The sequence below is a fragment of the Protopterus annectens genome, chromosome 10.part0 (assembly GCF_019279795.1).
Source record: "Protopterus annectens isolate FY-2018-M chromosome 10.part0, PAN1.0, whole genome shotgun sequence".
Taxonomy (NCBI): Eukaryota; Metazoa; Chordata; order Ceratodontiformes; family Protopteridae; genus Protopterus; species Protopterus annectens.
In genome coordinates, this window is record NC_056744.1 from 106,656,132 (window position 1) to 106,675,832 (window position 19,701).

At 42.5% G+C, this 19,701-nt stretch overlaps 1 protein-coding gene across 1 annotated transcript in view; it reads right to left on the bottom strand.

The window, feature by feature from the left end:
- Positions 1-19,701, bottom strand: part of LOC122812984 (E3 ubiquitin-protein ligase rnf213-alpha-like) — a 1,982,151-nt gene that overhangs the window by 1,687,284 nt on the left and 275,166 nt on the right. Inside the window, 3 exon segments of the mRNA XM_044085079.1 lie at positions 2,735-2,909; positions 15,798-15,920; positions 16,893-16,991. Of these exon segments, the coding sequence (XP_043941014.1) occupies positions 2,735-2,909; positions 15,798-15,920; positions 16,893-16,991 (397 nt within the window).

Genomic DNA, 19,701 nt, shown 5'->3' on the forward strand with positions numbered 1-19,701 from the left:
GGTTGTGGAAGTATAAACCTTTTTACCCCATCTATCCGGCGCCCTGGAGTCTCTATCAGAAGGGGTAGGATTAATGCCCTTGGGCCCCTGAGAAATGGTTTCTGGATCCGCAACAGGATTTTTGAAAAGGGACGTTTCGGACTCAGGAACCCTGTAGTATCTGTCAGGTTTACTAGGAGCCAGAGGCAGGGAATCAGGAGCCATACTGGATTCTGAAAACACATCATCAACAATGCCTAGTACAGGAGGTATAGCCAAAGGCCTATGCTTAGGTAGAAGAAGGAAATCCCTAAGCCTCTTTTTAGATTCAGAAAATTCCTGACTTTCCCAGTTGAAATGCTCCCTTAAGGTATGTAAAGCTTCCCCAAAAGAAAAGTCCTCAGGGGGGAAGCAGAGGAAATGGAATCCTCTGCATCAGAATCCTCATAAGTAGGCATGGACAAATCCAGGTCATTGGAAGAATTAGAAGAAATAGAGTCCTGATCAGAAGATTCATAGTCAAGCTCAGTCATAGGCCTCTTAGAAGGGGGGGGGGGGTTTGACTACCCCTGATTAGAGTAATAAGATATTCAGCCATTTTGATCATTTATTTTTTAGGCATAGGGGCCTGAATATGTGGCGTGGGTGTCATTTTTTTTAGACATAGATCGAGATTTAGGCCTTAGAATAGAAGGTGGAGTCAGTTTAATATGCAAGCCTGTAGGCCTGAAAACACCCTAAGAAGCCGGTGCCTGCACAGCAGCTCTGGACCCATCCAAGGCAGACATCCATGGGTTTCATAGGTGATGCATCTCGCAGCATATCGGACTCCGAATGGGTCTCAGTAGAGGCCTGCGAGTCAGAAGTAGCGGGTATCAGGGGCTGCGAAAGCGCCTCACTGAGTACCGGCGAACTGGCAACTGGCTTAGGAGAAGAGTCGTCGGCAGTTTTGGACCTCAACAGCTTGTCTCTGTCTTTTTCTTTGCATTTTTTCGGAATTCCAGTAGTCGGATGGCTAACCGACATCATTTCTGGATAATTAAACCAAGAACCGAAATATTTAGAAGCAAAAATGTACCGACGACAAATAGTGCGCTGATTAAATAAAGCACAAAACCGACAGCAAGGTAAGCTGTGGTCAGGGCCTAGGCAAGGAATACAGTACAAATGAAAATCTTTATGAGGTATTTGCTTCCCATAAGTAATGCAATTATTAACTTTTACTGACGTCGGTAAGGAGCAAGAAAAAGTTTCCCCAACAGGGTACTTAGCTTTAAGTTGAAGACTTTGGTTCTGAAACTCGAAAACAAAAATTTCAGGAGTCGGATGACTGGCACTTGCGAACTGCTTCTGCTTCAGGCACCACACAGCAAGAAAGACCGATGTAATGGCGCCGGCTGCATGTTTTATACCCCTGACGACCTGACGTCATGGAAGAAGGGACAGCAACCGACACAGGACCCAAGACTTTGTTAATCAGGCTGACTGAAGGCAACCTGCCAGCAGATTATCCAAATGTAATGACTGCAACAGTGAAACACGAAGAACATCAAGATGCTAATACTGTTTACTTGATATACATTTAAAATGGAATTTGAAAGAAAAATTGATGCATTATAGGGCAGAAATACTTTCATAATTTGGAGCTGAAGAATGCCCGAGTGCAGTTATTTTGTTCAAAGGGAATCTAGACATGACTTTTAAATAAATTCATGGTAGTGATTCTTGGTAGATTAATTTTAGTACAGTGTAAATATAAGGAATACATTTATAACTTTTGTACTAAATATGCTTAATCAAATAAAGTTTGAGAACTGATTTGCTTGAAAAATTAGAAAAAAATACTTAATGGTGAATTTTGCAGTAAAGGAGAGGTGATATTAACTGTGGCTTAAACAGAATGAATCAAACCAAGAGAGATAAGAGTAATAAGACACTAAAAGAAATGTTGACTATGGCTAACATGGAAACAGTGATAGAAAGTGACTGTACAAACAGTAAAGGAAACATCAGAACTGCAATTTGGGTGAGTCATCTTTAATTTTAAGACATTCATATCTCTCAGATACTATGGTTTGAATATTCTTCTGTAGGTTTGGGAACTGAAAGTACACTTACATTCAAATCTTATCAAACTCTTCTGTATACCTTTGGGATAATTTGCTTATGTTTTCTCTGTTTTGCTCTCTAAAATGTGATAAACAGGATTATACTGAAATTCAGATAATGCATACTATTTGCACTATGCTTTGTAAATCAGATGCAGCCAAACAAAAGGTTGAGACACACTATGACTTACTCTGCTGTAGAAAGCAATTCAGTGCTGCAGAAGGGCTCAACACTATGACTTACCCTGCTGTACAAGGACTCAACACTGTCACTTTCCCTAGGTCTCAACACTGTGACTTATCCTACTGTAGAAAATAATTCATTGCTGCAGAAGGGCTCAACACTGTGACTTACTCTACTGAAGAAAGTAATTCAGTGCTGTAGAAGGACTCAACACTGACTTACCCTGCTGTAGAAAGTAATCACTGCTGCAGAAGTGCTCAACACTGTGACTTACCCTGTTGTGGAAAGTAATTCAGTGCTCTAGAAGGGCTCAACATTGTGACCTACCTTGCTGTAGAAAGTAATTCCATGCTGTAGAAGGACTCAACACTGTGACTTATGCTTTATAAGGACTCAACATTGTAACATACCTTGTGGTGGAGAGAAATTCAGTGCTGTAGAAGGACTCAACAATGTGACTTACCCTGTTGTAGAAAGTAATTCAGTGCTGTAGAAGGACTCAAAACACAATGCAGTAGGCTACAGCCCTGTTTCTGCAGCATTTCCATTGATTCCTCAATGATTCTGGACAAAATCAATTCTGAAGGTACTTCTTCATGAGGAAGCAATTCAGTAAGCAAGGTTACTTCTTTCTGCTCCTGAATTGTAAGAGAGAAAGGAAACATTTATAAAAGATGAAATGAAATCAACAACAACACATGTGTGTGGCTTATCATCACACTTAAAACCCAAACATGATGCATACAAACTTGCTGCTGCATCATGGTGACGTGTCCACTCTGACATTAAACTGCTATCATACCTCTCAACCTGGAAACATCAAAAATCTGGACAAGGGCCATGAAAAATAGGTACAAATCTGTACGCTGATTAACATCAAATTTGCATACATAATTACGTAACCCCGCCCACTCCAATCGAATTGTGGGATACCAACTTTCGAACACAAACTGAAGAACAGACAACCAAAATATGGCACCAGAGCCCACCTGCAGCCATTCCAGTGTCCCATTACTTGGCTATTTCGCCTCATTTTCCATAAACACTAATGTGTGCATACTGCTTTACTTCTGCAATGATTATTTGGATTTTATTTTTACATTTTGTAGCACATCAATGCACAAACACTAGCAGACATCTGATAAACAAAGCAATACTGTCTCACAATGAAAATAGACTTGGCATTAAAACTTTTCTGCCCTTGAAACTCACATTCATTGAAACAACATTGAAACCTGCATCACATCCAAAGAAAATGCATCTGGCCAGTGGTGGATAAAGATTACCTTTGGGCTGTTTTCAAATCATTGACCCGTTGCACACAAAACAAGAAACATACATGTGTTTTTTTCTTTGATACACTTTCCTGACTTTATTAAGTTATATTCCTTGTATAATACAGCACACTTGTTAGACAGAGCACATTTTAAATTTGTTTGAATGAACATTTTTCCAGTAGGCTATACCGTAGGCAATGAAAGAAAATGCATGAACCAATAATTACAAAACTGACCAATTCAGAACATTTCCATCATAAAAGTCTACTTCTACACCCAAACTATAAACAGAATGACAGTAGTGTAAGTCATAGGCATCTTGCTCAGCTTCTCGCAATTATTTTCAATTTTTTTGGCGGGGGGCAAAATGTCAAAAACCAGAGATACATTTTAAACACTGCTTGTATGATTTTGGAAAGTTGCTAGAATAAAATGTTGTGTTACCACCATGCATGTTACTGGCAAGTCTTGAACCCAGAACACTATACACTACAGTCAGTGCAACATACCACTATACTAAATCAGCAGTTTAAAAAATAGGAAGACTGTGAATCATCTCTGAAACCCATTTAATTCTTAATAATATGCTTAATCATACCATTATACCACATACACACCTTACTGATCCAACACAGTACTATGCTACATGAGCCAGCTTATAAAGTATGACTTCTTACTAAAACAACAGAGCAAGAAACTTTAGACTACTTATAAATACCTTAAGAACCTTCTCTATACTGTTGTTCTTATAGAATACTTGAGATAACCTCTATCTGTGCTCTAAGGTAATGCCTGATCTGATTCTGAAAATGCACTACTGGGAGAACCAACAGCCCAATAAAGGTAGCACTAAAAACAAAAGTATCGATTTGGTTACTTTTCAATATATATCAACACTGATAACTATCACTGTTGAAGTGACACCAGGCCCCATGTCCAAAAATAGTAGAGTCATTCTGTGGCTAGATGGATTTATAACACTTTATAGAAAAACCTTCCCCTAAAGTCAGAATCATTAATTTCCATCAAAAATAATACATGCTTAACAATCACACATAAGCAGAGGTAACAAAAAATGCCATTGTTTTAATTACTGACACAGCAAGTAAGCTTCTCGAAGGACAGCAAGTTATAAATGCTCATACCCATTTGTTCCTCAAGTTCATAGGTTTAATACTGAACGTAAACACAACAGTCACATTCCTTGCCAAACCGCTGCATTTTATAGGTTCATAGGTAGGTACTAGGCTATCGGCCTCAAGGGCCTATGTAATCCTAGCCAACAAGGTTCCCTGTCTTACGCCACCCAAGAAAGTTATTTTCCTGTGCCGCCATTGAGCAGAGACACAGAAGTGATCCCCTATCAAAATTAACTATACTAAAATTTAACCTGTAGTCAAGGAAACACTGAAATACTACTGCCACAGGACTAACTTCTCACCCCCTACTATCACTCCTGACCATAGACATCCAAGTACTTTATGTCTGGAAAGTTGTAGATTCCTTAAGTACTGCCATTATCCACATTCCACCAGACATAGCAGCATAAAACACGCCCAAGTCATTTAAAATAAGGAACAGCACAATGACACAGTGAAGACTGGACTGTAAAATAATGATAACTATTACCAATAACAAGCAGCATACTATCAATTCATTTATTTACAGATGTATTCTGCCTGTTATGGACTCAAATCAAAGATCTACTACACACAAGACCATAACTCTACCCATGTAGCTAGTTGTTAATGGTCTGAAAGATCAAGTACTACGTGATTGAAAAAAATCTGGGGGGGTCTGGGTACAATTTTACCACTCCAGTCAAAGTTTTAAATCACCACTTGTACCATTCCCCACAAAACATGCCACACTAAATACATTAAAGCGTCACTTTCCACTAACAGCAACAACATTTTCCACAGAAAGCATGAATAAAGCACCCGTAATACAGTAGCACCAGTTTATATTTTGGTGACAGAAACATATATGCAGAACATCCAGAACAGTATACAGTAAATGGCAACCTCATACATTCAAGTCTTTGAAAAAGGCATATTAAAATCAGTATGAGCCAGAAACATAAGAAAAAAATATAAACTGAAAAATTCAAAATACTATTAAACAGCCAACGATCTCGAACGCAGGAGGAAATAAATCTCAAGTCTGGAGCAACAAGAGTCACATCTATCAACTTTGTATACTGTTATCTTTTTAGGGTGCAGACAGAAAATAAACAAATTCCTTAGTCCATGTTTTCCAGTTCCTCCAAGCCACTTTGTTACAGTGTTTATTACACCGGCGAGGAATCCGTAACAACAAAACACCAAATTCCTTGTAAACTTCATCAGCACAGCCCACTTTTTCTCTCCCTCACCTCCCTTAGCGAGCTCAAACCAACAAAAACATTTACAAATAGACTGCGACTTTACCAAGTGACAGTTTTTTCGCTCAAAGCACCTCTGACAACCCTACGGGCTTTCAAACACTGCCGGAAGTATTTAGTAAAATAAAATGAAATAATACATTCATAACTTACGCTATCATTTTGTTATGTAAAATGATACAAAAGCGACCCTTTCCAAATGATGCACTCTGCGTTAACATCACTTACAAATGAATTTTAAACTGCACATAATTTTTGAAGCAAGGCATTTTTGACTAATTTAAAACAATTCTGACATAAGAAACACAAACGAACCTTCTTCAAAGGCATCAGTTAACAACTAATCCAATCGAATACAATTAGTGCTTAGAATACTACTGCTGAACACACACACACACACACACACACACACACACACACACACACACACCCTTTGTTCCTTACCTAATTCCCAGCAGTTCGAAACGGCAGCAAAAGCATTCTCTCCCGGCAGTTCTTTCAATCCGAAATAAGCAAAGTCCAAACTAAGCCAGCATTCTTTTCTTGGCAGAAACAGTTATTTTCAAATTCTCGGCCTGTTCGCAGCCAGCCGGAAATGATGACGTGAGCTCCTTGAGCTCAGTTCCGACTGGCTGGTAGCACTGACGGAGCTGACGTCATTGCACACGTGATGATGTCAGCTCCAGCAGCGCGAAAATTCAAAAAATAAGCAAAGAAATCGGAAATGAAGGGGTGCCACTCGGGAATCGTGGCACCCCTTTATTCAGACCCCACAACTCGGTAAAAACCGAGTAATTTGGGACGGTTGGGAGGCCTGACTGCTATGGACAAAAAGGTAAGGCTGCTTTTATACTCAGTGAACAGGAAAGTATTGTTATTGTCCTCCTTAATTAAGTTAGACAACATAACTGTCAGACTCCTGCAAGGGATACCACCATTCTCTCAAAACTTGACATCTTAAATTTGACAGTTCAGAACTTATAAACAAAATGGGCAAGAGCTGAAACAGATCAAAACAGTTTCTCAGGCTCAATCTCAAATTAAGTGCTTTATAAACAGATAAAGTTATCCCATTCTACAAATAATCTCTAGTACTAACTTGGAGTTTTGCACTTTTAATACTTTCAGACACAATGGCAACTATGTTATGAGCATCTGCTGGGCTGCATTTCCCCCAATAAAAAAAAGAAAAAGAAACAAAGAATATACATACTTTTTAATTACTTTTTTCTTTCAAATTTATTTTTGCAGTTACTGCAATAGCAACAGGAACGTCACCCATTAGTGGAGTTCTTTAGTGATCAGAAAAAAAAACTTTTCTCTGCCAGCTAGGCTGTTTTCAAAAACAGCACAGTACTACATATACCCCATATTAGGAATAAAGTGATCACATTTATTATAAGTCTTTCTGCATAGAAAAATATGATGCAGAAACATCACATACAAAGAGGCTCATTGGGCTGCTATAAGAAGGGGTTCTGAGGAGAAAAGTACCTTTTAGGAAAATCTTACACAATTTGGCAGACATCAGTGGACTGGAGTCTTGACCAATATGATAGTGAGAAATTGCCGCAAGTTGCACTTTGACCGTGGAACTGCTGGCACCATCATTGAAAAGAGTGATTAGGAAGTCAAGCACCAGAGGAAGGGGAACTGTGAAGGGATCTAGACCTTGCCGCTCCGCCCAAATGGAGAACCGTTTCCACTTGCTGTGGTAAACTTTCCTGGTAGATGGTTTATGAGCCGCTACCAGGATGGCCTTAACTGGAGACGAAATACCGGGAGTCCTGATTAGGAGTGGAACTGGAGCAGCCAAGCAGTTAGCTTCAGGTTGTCCAGATTCGGGGTTGATAGATGGGACGGGTGAGATATCAGATCCGTAATGGGATCTAGAATCCAAGGAGGATTCACTGAGTGAGACCTTAGGAAAGGGAACCAGATCTGTCGAGGCCAGAATGGGGCAATGAGAATCATTCTGCACCCCAACCGAGAGGCTTTCTGAAGAACTTGGAGCATCAGAGGCAAAGGAGGGTAAGCATAAAGAAGACTGGGGGGCCAAGCATGCACCAGAGCGTCTCTTGGGGTATCTCCGGGAGGAGGGATTACAGCGAAAAAACTGTCGCACTTGGTGTTTGAGGGAGACGCAAAAAGATCGCAACAAGGAGTTCCCCACCGTGCGAAGATGCGTTTCGCTACCTGAGCATTGAGAGACCACTCGTAAGGGGAGAGAATGGTGCGACTGAGTTTGTCCGCAAGGATGTTGGACCGACCCGGAATATGCGTTGCGATGAGAAAGCGGTTGGTGGAGATTGCCCATTCCCACACTCTCATGGCTTCTCGACAAAGAGGGTAAGACCTGGTTCCCCCCTGTTTGTTGATGTACCAGACGACAGACATGTTGTCCGACTGAATTGCAATAGTTCCCAAGGGAAGAAAGGCCTGTAGTGCTTGCAACGCTAAGAGCACTGCTCTCATCTCTAGAACATTGATATGCAGTAAGGTCTCTGAATCGTTCCACGTGCCTTGGACCGTCTGGCCTGCAAAATGCCCCCCCCCCCACCCGAGGCGGGAGGCGTCCGTGGTCACCGTGGCGAGAGGGGGAGAAGCACAAAAGGGGCGGCCTCCGTGTAGATCTTGTGAGTGGAGCCACCATAGGAGGGACCACTTGCAAGCCTTGCTGATCGCAACGGGATGATGCATAGGAAGAGCAAGATAAGACCACTGAACGAGGAGGGTCCATTGAAGGACCCGCATATTGAACCTGGCGAGAGGAAGAAGAGCTATCACTGCTGCCATGGACCCTAGAGCCCTCAGGACCAACTCCGCCGGAACTGAGCTGGAGTGGAGGATGGCCCGCACCTGGAGCTGCAGATTCTGAATTCTGTCCGCAGTGAGGAAGGCTCTTAACTGTCTCGTGTCTAACCTGGCACCTATAAAATCTATGAATTGCGTAGGGGCTAGGTTGGACTTTTCTGCATTTATTGTGATGCCCAGACGGGGAGCTAGATGGAGAAAGGAATTTCGCGCCAATAACAGTAGATGTCTTGTTGGGGCGGTGAGGAGCCAGTCGTCCAGGTAAGGGAAGACCTGTACCCCCTGAAGCCTCAGGTGGGCCGCTACCACTGCTAATACTTTGGTGAACACCCTGGGGGCTGTGGTGAGACCAAAGGGAAGGACCCTGAATTGGTAGTGACTGGCTCCCAGCTGGAAGCGAAGAAACCTCCTGGAGCGTCTGTCCATTAGAATGTGGTAGTACGCATCCTTGAGGTCTATAGAGCACATCCAGTGATTTTCTCCCAGAAGGGGGAGAATGGACTGCAAGGTAACCATTCGGAACTTCTCCTTGGGAACTGCCAGGTTCAAGAGTGAAAGGTCTAATATTGGTCTTAGATCCTCCGTCTTTTTTGGCACTAAAAAGAACCTGGAGTAGAACCCTGATCCGATCTGGTCTGGGGGGACGGGCTGGATGGCTCTTTTCTTCAGCAGATGGCCAATTTCTGCTAAAGCGGCCTCCCACTGACCGGGTGGAACATCGGGGAGGGACTTCAATTTTCAGATGTGATGAAATGGAATGCGGTATCCTCTGGATATGATGCGGAGGACCCAGCGGTCTGATGTTATGGACTCCCATGCCACTAGGTGCTCAGAAAAACGTCCCCCGACTGCCTCCAGAGTGGAGCAGCCGGGCAACCCTTCAGGGCTGCTGCGCGGGCCGTTCAGAGAAAGGTTCTCTGGACCCGAAGTTCCTGGGAGCCCCTCTGCCCCTGGGGCGGCGTCCTCCCTGTCCTCCTCTGCCACGGAAGGACTGGTTGTCCGGAGTGGGTTGGGACTGCTGCGACTTCCGGAACCACATCTTCTTCTGGCCCTTTTGGTTCCTAGAATAGGGCCTCTGGGGCACAGAGAAGCGGATTCCGACGGCAGACAGCGTCTTCCATTCCTTCTCGCTCTGGGTCAAAGTATCGCGAACAGTTTTGCCAAAAAGGGCAGAACCATCGAAGGGAGCGTTCGCGAATGACGCCTTGAAGGGCTCTGTGAAATCGCAATGGCGGAGCCAGGCCTGACGTCTAGTAACTAGGCCTGTCCCTGCGACTCTAGCGGCTCCCTCCGTAGCATGGGACAGTAACCGCATAGAGGTATTAGTCACGGACCTGAGAGTGGCCATACGGGTGGAGTGCAACAGTTTGTCCTCCTCCGACATGGACTCTGGGGGGGATGCAGCGTATTCCTTGATAAGATCGCGCTGCATCCTAATCACATGTGCCAAGTAGTTCAGCGCCCTCACTGAAAAGGTCGCTGAACTAAACATTCGCTTCCCCAAGCGGTCCATCATTCGAGACTCCTTGCTCGGGGGATGGACTGAGGGACTCTCCTGAGCAAGTTCCCTCTTGGTGGCTGCCGCCGTCAACATGGCATCTACCGGAGGCCCCTTGCTCCAGTGGGCACGGTCAGCCGGGGGACTAAGGATACGGTCTGGCCTTTTTGGGATTGGCTCCACGGTGTCCGGATCCTTCCACGCCCTGGTGGTAATCAGGTCCACCAGGGGGTCGGCAGGAGGGGACACCCAAGAGGTAGACGGGCCCGCCTCAAATGCCTCCAAGAACACGGACTCGTCCGAGGAAGACTTGGGGGCAGACCACCCCCCCCTTATGCGAAGCATTTCCATGATGTCTCCAAAGGAGACATCCTCGGGGGGTGATCTTGGGGAGCCTTCCCCTTCCTCCAAATCCGTGTCTTCTGTGAGAGACTCGGGGGAGTCTATGTGCCTCCTTTTGCACGTATGCTTGCGAGGGGCATCCTCAGGGGGGCTGTCAGAGGACCCCTCGCAAGCGGTGTCATGTTCCAAAGGAACAACTTGGGGCAAAGGAGCGGGCTGTCCCAGTGGCCGGATGGTGGAAGCCTGGCCCAGTGCAGATGGAGCGGGACGGGCGAAGCAAGTGCCGGGGGTCCGGAAACCCTCAACAGGGCCCTCTCCACTACATCAAAAGCCGAGGGGGAGCCAACCTCGACCAAAGGATCCGATAATCGGCTCCCCCTCGGATCCGAAGAGTGGATCGGAGCCGGCACCGAAGCACTCAGATCCGAGGGGGCAGTGCGCTCCAGGAGCACTGATCCCCCCGGATCCGAAGCTCGGATCCAGGCTCTGAGAGGTCGGATCCGAAGCACTCGAGGACAGGGTCAGATCCGAAGTACCCAGTACTATCGGCGCCGACCCACCCCCGGCTCCGAAGCTGCTCGGCTCCAACCGCTCCGAACCCGGGTAGCGGGTCGGAGAAGGAGCTATAGGTTTAAAGAAAGGGGTCGAGCTCCCCCCCAGAGGGGGGGGAGGCAGGAGCACTCCCATCTGCATCTGGGCCTGGATGAACCTTCTCATCATCCGGTCCAGATCAGCATCAGATAAACTGTACGTGGATCTCGACGAGGCTACCGAGGTAGGCCTTGAGTGCCTCCTCGATAGCCTCGATGGAGATCGGATCTCCTCCTCCTCGGGTCCCGGTGAGAAGCACACTGGAGACCGGAGCCGAGGAGGGGGGAACCAGCAGACAAGGAGGCCGGAGGAGAAGCCCGCTTGGCAGGCGGGGCCGAAACAGAGGTCTCGGCCCGCCGCTTATGGTGCTTCTCCCTCCGGTCCTTTTTTCTTGCTTCCCTCTCCCCCAAACCACTAGAGGGAGGTTGAGTCCCAGGTGGAGGAGGGGGAGAAGGAGAGGAGGGAACCGTAGACACGGTACCCCCTGAAGGAGCGGTAGTCGAAGCCGAGTCCGGGGGCAAAAGTCCCGCCAGGACCAGCTTCGACCTCCGCTCCTTCAATGCCCTGGGGTTGAACCCTGCACAAATGGAACATCCAGAAGTGAGGTGTTCAACCCCAAGGCATTGAACGCACTGAGTGTGGCCATCAGCAGGGGAAAGCTTATGGCCACACTCGGAGCACTTCGAAAAGAAAGCCTTAGGGGGTTCAGGCATCCTAAGGATACTACTACTACTTTTTTTTTTTTTGAAAAAAAAAAGTAAAAGCTAACTAGCCAAGTAAACACAGGCCCAAACACACACTACGCAGCAGTGAGGGGAGGGATAACTAAAAGTTATAAAAGTTATTAAAACTTAAAAACTTTAAGCTATAAGGATAGGGAACCTACAACTTTCACACAAAACTAACTAAAAATTTTTAAATTTAACACTGTAAAAGGTAATAACAAACACTTAGCTGAAGAGCTCTGAAATCCAATCTGGTCACCAGCGCGGCAAACTAGATCTGAGGTCATGTAGGGAGAGCAGGGCATTATGGGTGAGGGGAAGAGCTGAGAGCTCGGTTCCATAGCTGGAAAACCATGCCGGTTCGGATCTGATATCGGATCCATAACCCACAGGTTGCAGACAAATGAATCTCCTACTTCAGATCTAGGGATACACGCTTACACAAAGCACCTGGACTATTTTCTTTTTATTTATTTTTTTTTTATTGTGCCCATAATCTTGCTTACTCTTAGCAATGTAGCAGATGAGCCATCTTTGACAAATAAATCCTGATTATTTTCACATGTTGGAACCTCCTCCTTCTGATCAGAAAGAGCATTTATTATTCATTTTAGTTCATTATGGAAATGACAATTAGTATGTCAGGTTGCATATATCTGACCAAGTGCATGTGTCCTCCCACTGTGGTTCTTCTTCCTCAGAGGAAAAGCTTTAATTATATATTTAAAGTGTGCCACAAAGTAAAAATGCATGTTTCCAGTCAGCATTAAGTCTTTATATGTGACCTGAAAGGTGTCATTAATTAATGTCAATTTCTAAAGAAGCAGAAACTGAAATAAAAGCCTTGAGTGTAAATCCATATGGCCCTTTGAATGCCTAAACTTGGGAAGTTACTACAGCTTCAGTTATTATAACTTTGTTGGCCCATACTATTTTGTTAATTTTGTTCTGTATGCGTTGGTTGAGATGTGGGTGAAGTCCCTATTGCTGCAAGGGAATTAATAAGGTTATTCTGTTTTGAATGCTCAAGGCATACATATTTCCTGTTTTAATGTGAATGGTTTAAACCACTGCATTAAAAGAAACAGCTTGATTAAGTAATTAGATATTGGATGCAACATTACTTGCTTGCACAAAATATATTTAGATCATGAATATACAATCACCTCTCTTACTGCAAACTGTTTGAATGTGCTGAAATCAGTTCAACAGATAAAGCAGTGAGTGTTAGTTGTTATTATCTCAAAGATATGGCATTAAGGTTCTGGACAAATGTGCTGACTGACAGCACATTTCTACTAATTAAGGTGCAGTTTCTGTGTATCCAATTTAATATTAGATCAATTTATATCCCTTTTACAAGATGATTTTTTAAATACTTTATTGTCAGATGAACTTCCATTAATGCACACCTCTCAACCTCTTACAGCAAGAAATCTGGACAAAACCTAAAATAATGGGGGGCAGCGGTCCAAGCATATGGACAGATTTTAAATACTGCTCTTATAAACATAAAAAGTTGCTAAAATAACAGTATTTTGTCAGCATGCATTCTACTACCTTTCCTCCATTTTTTGCTCTCAATACCTTGGTTCTTTTGCCTGTTTTCTCCAGTAAATTCCAGCCCTGTCTTGCTTATTCACTGTGCCCTTTTGCAGTCATCCCATATCCATAAAACAGAGCTTCCAGTTTCTTAGTTTTTGTATTACCTCTTGTTTAGTTTCTTCCTAGATATCCTATATATCCTTAGCTGCCATAAAAGAATCCTTTTTAATCTATATTCCTAAGTACTTCACTTGCCATGATCCCATAAATATGGGTATTGCTGGACCAATTCATGTATGGGTAGATAGTTTACACCTACTGCCTTTGTTTTAACGTCATTAATTTTGTATCTTGAAAAGACTTGAAACTGTCTCAGAGTGTTCCAGAACACTGAAATTCCTTTTCTGTTTTTATCAGGTACAAAATAATATCTGTAAATAAAGCCAACTACTCTTCATTACCATACCAATTATATCCTTGAATTTCTGAATCTTTTATTTTCTTTGCCACTGGTTCTAAATATAATGCAAATAACAAAGTTGAAGGAAGATATCCTTGCCAGGTTCCTCTGCTCAAACAAAACATATCAGACAGGACACCTCCCAACTTTAATTTTCACCTCCATTTCTTCATATACCCTCATAATCAACCTTATTATTTCATTAGGGAATGCAAATCCTTCCATTGTCTTACTCATAAAATCAAGCTTACTCTGTTGAATACTTTCTCTGTATCAAGACTCATCAACAACCGTGGCATTTTCTTACATTCTGCTTCTCTCTTGATAACCATTGTCCTATTAATTGTAAAATGTTTGCCTCCAGTCCACAAAATCACGCTGATCCATATCTATCAGTTTTGGTACCACCTTTGTCACCTTTTAGCTATTACAGACATAAACACTTTATAATCATGGTTTAAAATTGAAATGGGCCAGATGGGACTTTACCCTCGTTAAGTACTGCAGCCACCACAGTTTTTTTCTAGGATGTTGGTGCCGTTTCTCCTTTTAAAATACTGTTAAACAAAACCTTCCAGATCTTTATCAATTTCTTCCGCCAAACTTCCAAACTTCCACTGGAATACCATCTATTCCTGGAGATTTTCCTGTAGATTGGCTATATATAATTATTTTTTCTCATGTCCTCCTAACTTTTAGTAATTGAGTCTAATCTTGTTCTGTGAGAGTCCCCTGATTTATAATAGTTTAACCTTTGTCAACTCCTCTAAAAACTTCTTAATTAGGTCTCTTTTTCTTTTACTTCTACTCTGTTTTTAAACTCCACTTTCACTTTATCCCACTCACTAGCTATAACTTCTGGAGTGCTTTCTATCTTCCCTAATAACTCCTGGATAATTTCTACTATCCATTCCTTAAATTTCTCTTTTTTTAACAGGTAGGTGGGGAAATGCCAGTGTTTGATCTTTACTTCATTAACATGCATTTTTATCTTAGCAATTACTGGTGCATGATCTGAAATAGTTGGTAGAGTTATTATTTGAGCCTTGAATTAAAAGTGTTGTTGAAAAAGGGACAATTAGTAGGGAATATAAAATAAGGCATGACAATCTGGATCTCTTGTAGCTCCACAAATCAAAAAGTCCTACCAATACCAGAACCAAGGATCTATATCTTGACCAGCAGATAAATAAAATAGAGAGAGACGTTCATCACACAGTGGTCCACCACCTCTAGAACAGACTCCCCCTGAAAATTAAGACGTGATTAGGGTTGATGAGATTAGGGTAACTTCAAAAGGACTGCCATGCTCCCCAGTCATTAGTGGTAACTCTTCATTCTGAAGAGTGAATACATGCACATTCCAGAATATCAGCATCAAGACCTTTGCAGAACCTACTGCACATCAGTCACTGAAGCTGTGCCTTGGAGTAAACCTGCACTTTAAGAACCAGAGACAATGCACAGCTTCACAAAGACCTAATGTTGAGAGACACCCATGTAAAAGCACAACTTACTGGCAAACTTAAGTTTTGCTTACCTATTCATGGATGTCAACACAAAATAATTAGCTATCATACAAGTGACCTTCTAGTTTATGTTTTTTTTACAAGTTATACCCATTTAAGTCATAGTCAGTATACACCAGCAAATTTTGTTTGGTCTTTTTGGTTGAAGGATGTTCTTGTTTCTAAACAGAATGTTTTTAGTATCTTCCTTGGCATGCATAATGCAGAAAACCCTTCTCTTTTTATTGGCAACATATGCCTTTGGAAAAGATATAATGATATACTATCTTTAATCCAGTATATGACAGACTTTATGCTTATCGAAATGATAACTAAAAAATATGAAGCAAAATGGCAACTTCCCAAAAAAATTGCTCATTTACCTGGCACACTTCCTTCACAGCATCCAGAGCACAGGTATGGAAGAGATCATGAAGAGCTGGAGAAACATTATTTATCTTCAACTTCTCAGTCCAGTAGATTAGGATTTGTTTGTCAGGACGCTCCTAGAACAAGTAACAATAAATATACTCATCCACTTTCAATGAGTGAAATGTGACAGACAAAAAGGGTAAAATTAGTAATCCTAGATGTACCTCACCCTACTGCAAACAAATGACAGTATTTCAGAAACATCAGTGCACGGTACAGATAGTGATGGTGACAAAATAAGGCAAACAGGACAGCTTATACAGACCCAGTTAACTACTACTAAAAGGGCAAATTTAAAAAAAAATCAAGGACTTAAAAAAGGGCAGCTATGTTACTTAAGTATGATATCTAGAATGATAAAAAGTCATTTGCAAAGTAAAGTTAATAAAACCTTTATATGTAACACCATTTTCTGATTAAAATATTTGCCCTTTGTTACTCAGCCACCCCACCCCATAACACAGAAGGATGAAGCCCTGAATATAGACCAGACAACAGAGTTGAATGTCTGATGCCAACTTGCCATCTTTGGGGGGAAGTGTGGAGAGACCTAGCAGTGGACAGAAATAATATTGCTCATCTGTAGTGGCCAGGTTGGCCTGCACTCTGTTGGGTATGGACTTCCCCACTGATCTAGGGAATTGATGGTGTGTGTGTGTGTGTGTGTGTGTGTGTGTGTGTGTGTGTGTGTGTGTGTGTGTGTGTGTGTGTGTGCACGTGTATGTAAACTGCTAAGGCAACCTAGGGGTAGGGCCACTCTGAGAGACCAGCTAGCCGACCAACTTTTTACCAGGATCCTCTTGCAGTTGGGGGGAATAGATGCACTAACATATGTTCCCATGAATGGGTCACAGGGAGGGCTCTCACCTAGCCTGGGGATGTCTGTCACAAACCCTTATGGAGCAATGGGTTGACTGTGTGTAGGTAGCTGAGCTATCAGGCAGGTTCCGTCAGACATGGGGAAGGAGAGTACAGAAAAAATTAATCTTTGTTAAACAAATTCACATCAGGTAGACTACAGACACATCTTAGAAAACTACTTTTACCGCTTTGATTCTTTTTATAAGATCATTTTCTATGAATGACTTCCATGGACTGGTCCAATTACTCATCCTGCAGTCAATTCCAAGCAGGCAATTCCAGATCTGGGAAAAAAAATATGAAATTAGCTTACATACTCTGCAATATAAATACGTAACAATGCTCATCTGACACAACAGATAAATGTTGAGGAATCTAAGGGATAAATTCATATCAACATTGCAGGAAAAGGATCAACAATATAAATAAAAAGGAATTTCCTGGAACTGCAATACAAGGGCAGAGGGCAGGTTTCAATGATTTCCCCTTCTTAATGTCACTACAGTCAGTACTACTATGAACCCACTTCACTGTCAGCAAATATTGTAGAACACTTGGCATTCATCTTGGAAGCACAATGAAAAATGCCTTTATGTCACCAACACACTCCTTAACATCTGAAGAGAGTTCATTTCATGCAGGAAAGAGTGTTAATGCTCTTTGGTTTGGGCTTTCATTAAAATTACAAGCAGCTGATTAGCTAGTGAAAAGGAGAGTGTGAGTAACTTCATATGGCAGCATGGATTTTCAAAAGACATCTATGTAGCTAAGGAACATGCATTTGAAAGCCCTCAGAAAGAGCTACTGATGCTTAATACGCAAGGGTATGAAGGAAAAGAAATGAATTACCAGTAGGTGCACAGCGGTAAATCATTTCCCTTTCTTGAAGGTCATTTTACCATAAAACAAAGATAAAAAAAGGACTGATAACCTCAGATCTCAGCCCCCAAATGCTCCTTCCCTTCATAACCCAGACTCCAGTTAGCAATATAGTAACCATAGTTTCTCAATACATGTTTCCAAACTCCAGGAATCCATTTCTCCATCCATTAGGGATTCGCCTAGATTTCCCAAATTTAGGAAGGAAAACCTCATACAACACCTACACAAAATGGTAGAATGCCACTGCCCCACTGACAGCAAAATAACCTATACTTGGCATATCTTTCCTGTTTTAGTCCTATTAATTCAGTTCTTTAACTCTTAACAGAAATCTTCAGTATGACTCATACTTACCATATTCATATGGACTGTCAAACCTCTCACTAACCATAAAAAGAGGTTATGTACTTACCATAACGTTCCATGTTTGTAGTCCATCTCGCCTGCATTCTTGCTGGATGGGTTTGGCTCCGACATGGCTGATACTAAAGCTCGAGGCTATCCCCTATCCCATGGTGCATTACGGCAATCCCCAGATCTTGTTTGCAAAAAAGTAACTACATACATAATAGTAACTATGCTATCAATAACTATCTACATATAAACAAAAGTACTTTGTATTACTATCCATGCCATGTGGACGGACAACTATAACAAGGTCAGACAGCATAATGGACAGTCCACCAGTTCCTCCAGGATACAGGAAGGGGGAAGGAGGGTGGGATGCAAGAATGTAGGTGAGATGGACTACAAACATGGAACTTTATGATAAGTACATAACTTCTTTATGTTATGTAGTCCTATCACGCCTTAATTCTTGCTGGACGGGACAGCATCCCCAGCACCTTTATCCTGGGTGGCTCAAAAAAAGAGACTCTTCAGCACAGTGGACCCAAACGATGACCTGTCCTGGGAGGCCAAGTCCAATTTGTAATGAGTGACAAAGGTATGAGGTCTTGCCCACGTAGCTGCTGCAAAAATGGCATCAATTGGGAGTTTTGATCTGAAGGCATATGAAGCTGATACTGCTCTAGTTGAATGACCTTTTATTTTAGTAGGTAGTTGTTTTACCAGCATTTTTGTAAGCAAAAGACAAGCATTCTGAAAGCCATTTAGACAGAGTAACCTTGGAGACAGGCAAGCCTTTGTTTTTGTCAGAGAAGGCAACAAATAATTGATCCGATTTCCGAAAATCTTTAGTCCTGTGCAGGTAAAATCGGAGAATTTTGTGGACATCTAATTGGTGTAGTCTGTATTCTGATTTATTAGTGTAATTTGGGAAGAATACTGGTAATTCAATAGTTGTGTTTAGATTATGTTCTGAACATACCTTAGGGAGAAAGGAAGGATTAGTTCTTAGGGAGACTTTATCCCTGTGGAATATAATATAAGAAAGTTGAATGGTCAGGGCTTGCAATTCTGAAACCCTCCTAGCAGATGTTGTAGCAAGTAAGAACAATGTCTTCCAAGGCTACAATTTCAAGTCTGATGAAGAAGACGGTTCAAAAGGTGGAGAAATTAATGAGGTCAGAACTAAGCTCAAGTCCCAGGGCTCCGGAGGCTGCCTGACTGGAGGTCTGAGAAGGACTCCTTTCAAAAAGGTTTTGCATAAAGAGTGGGACATAATTGGATTTCCCTTGTTCCCAAAATGTAAATTACAGATGGCAGCTAACTGAACCATAATGGTAGCAGCTGCAGCTCCTTCTTGAAAAATAGATGCAAGGAAGGACAGGATAGACTCTATGGGAGCTGAGTAGGGATCTATGCCTTGTTTAGCTGCCCAAATGGAAAACTTTTTCGATTTGCTGGAATATAACTTTCTGGTAGAAGGGTTTATTTGAAGAAATGAGGATGTGTTTAATGGTAGGAGAAAGGGAAAACACCTGGCTATTCCTGGAAATGGAGCAGCCATGCTGTCAATTTTAGGGTTTGGATGGTAGGATGGAACTGTCCCGATTGATGAATCAGAAGGTCTGGAGATGGTTCCAGAATCCATGGTTCCTCCAAGAGATAGGGCCACAGGAAGGAGAACCAGACTTGATGAGTCCAGTAAGGAGCAATAAGGATCAGGGTACTCTTCAACGGTTTTGCTTTCTGAATCACTTTGGGTAT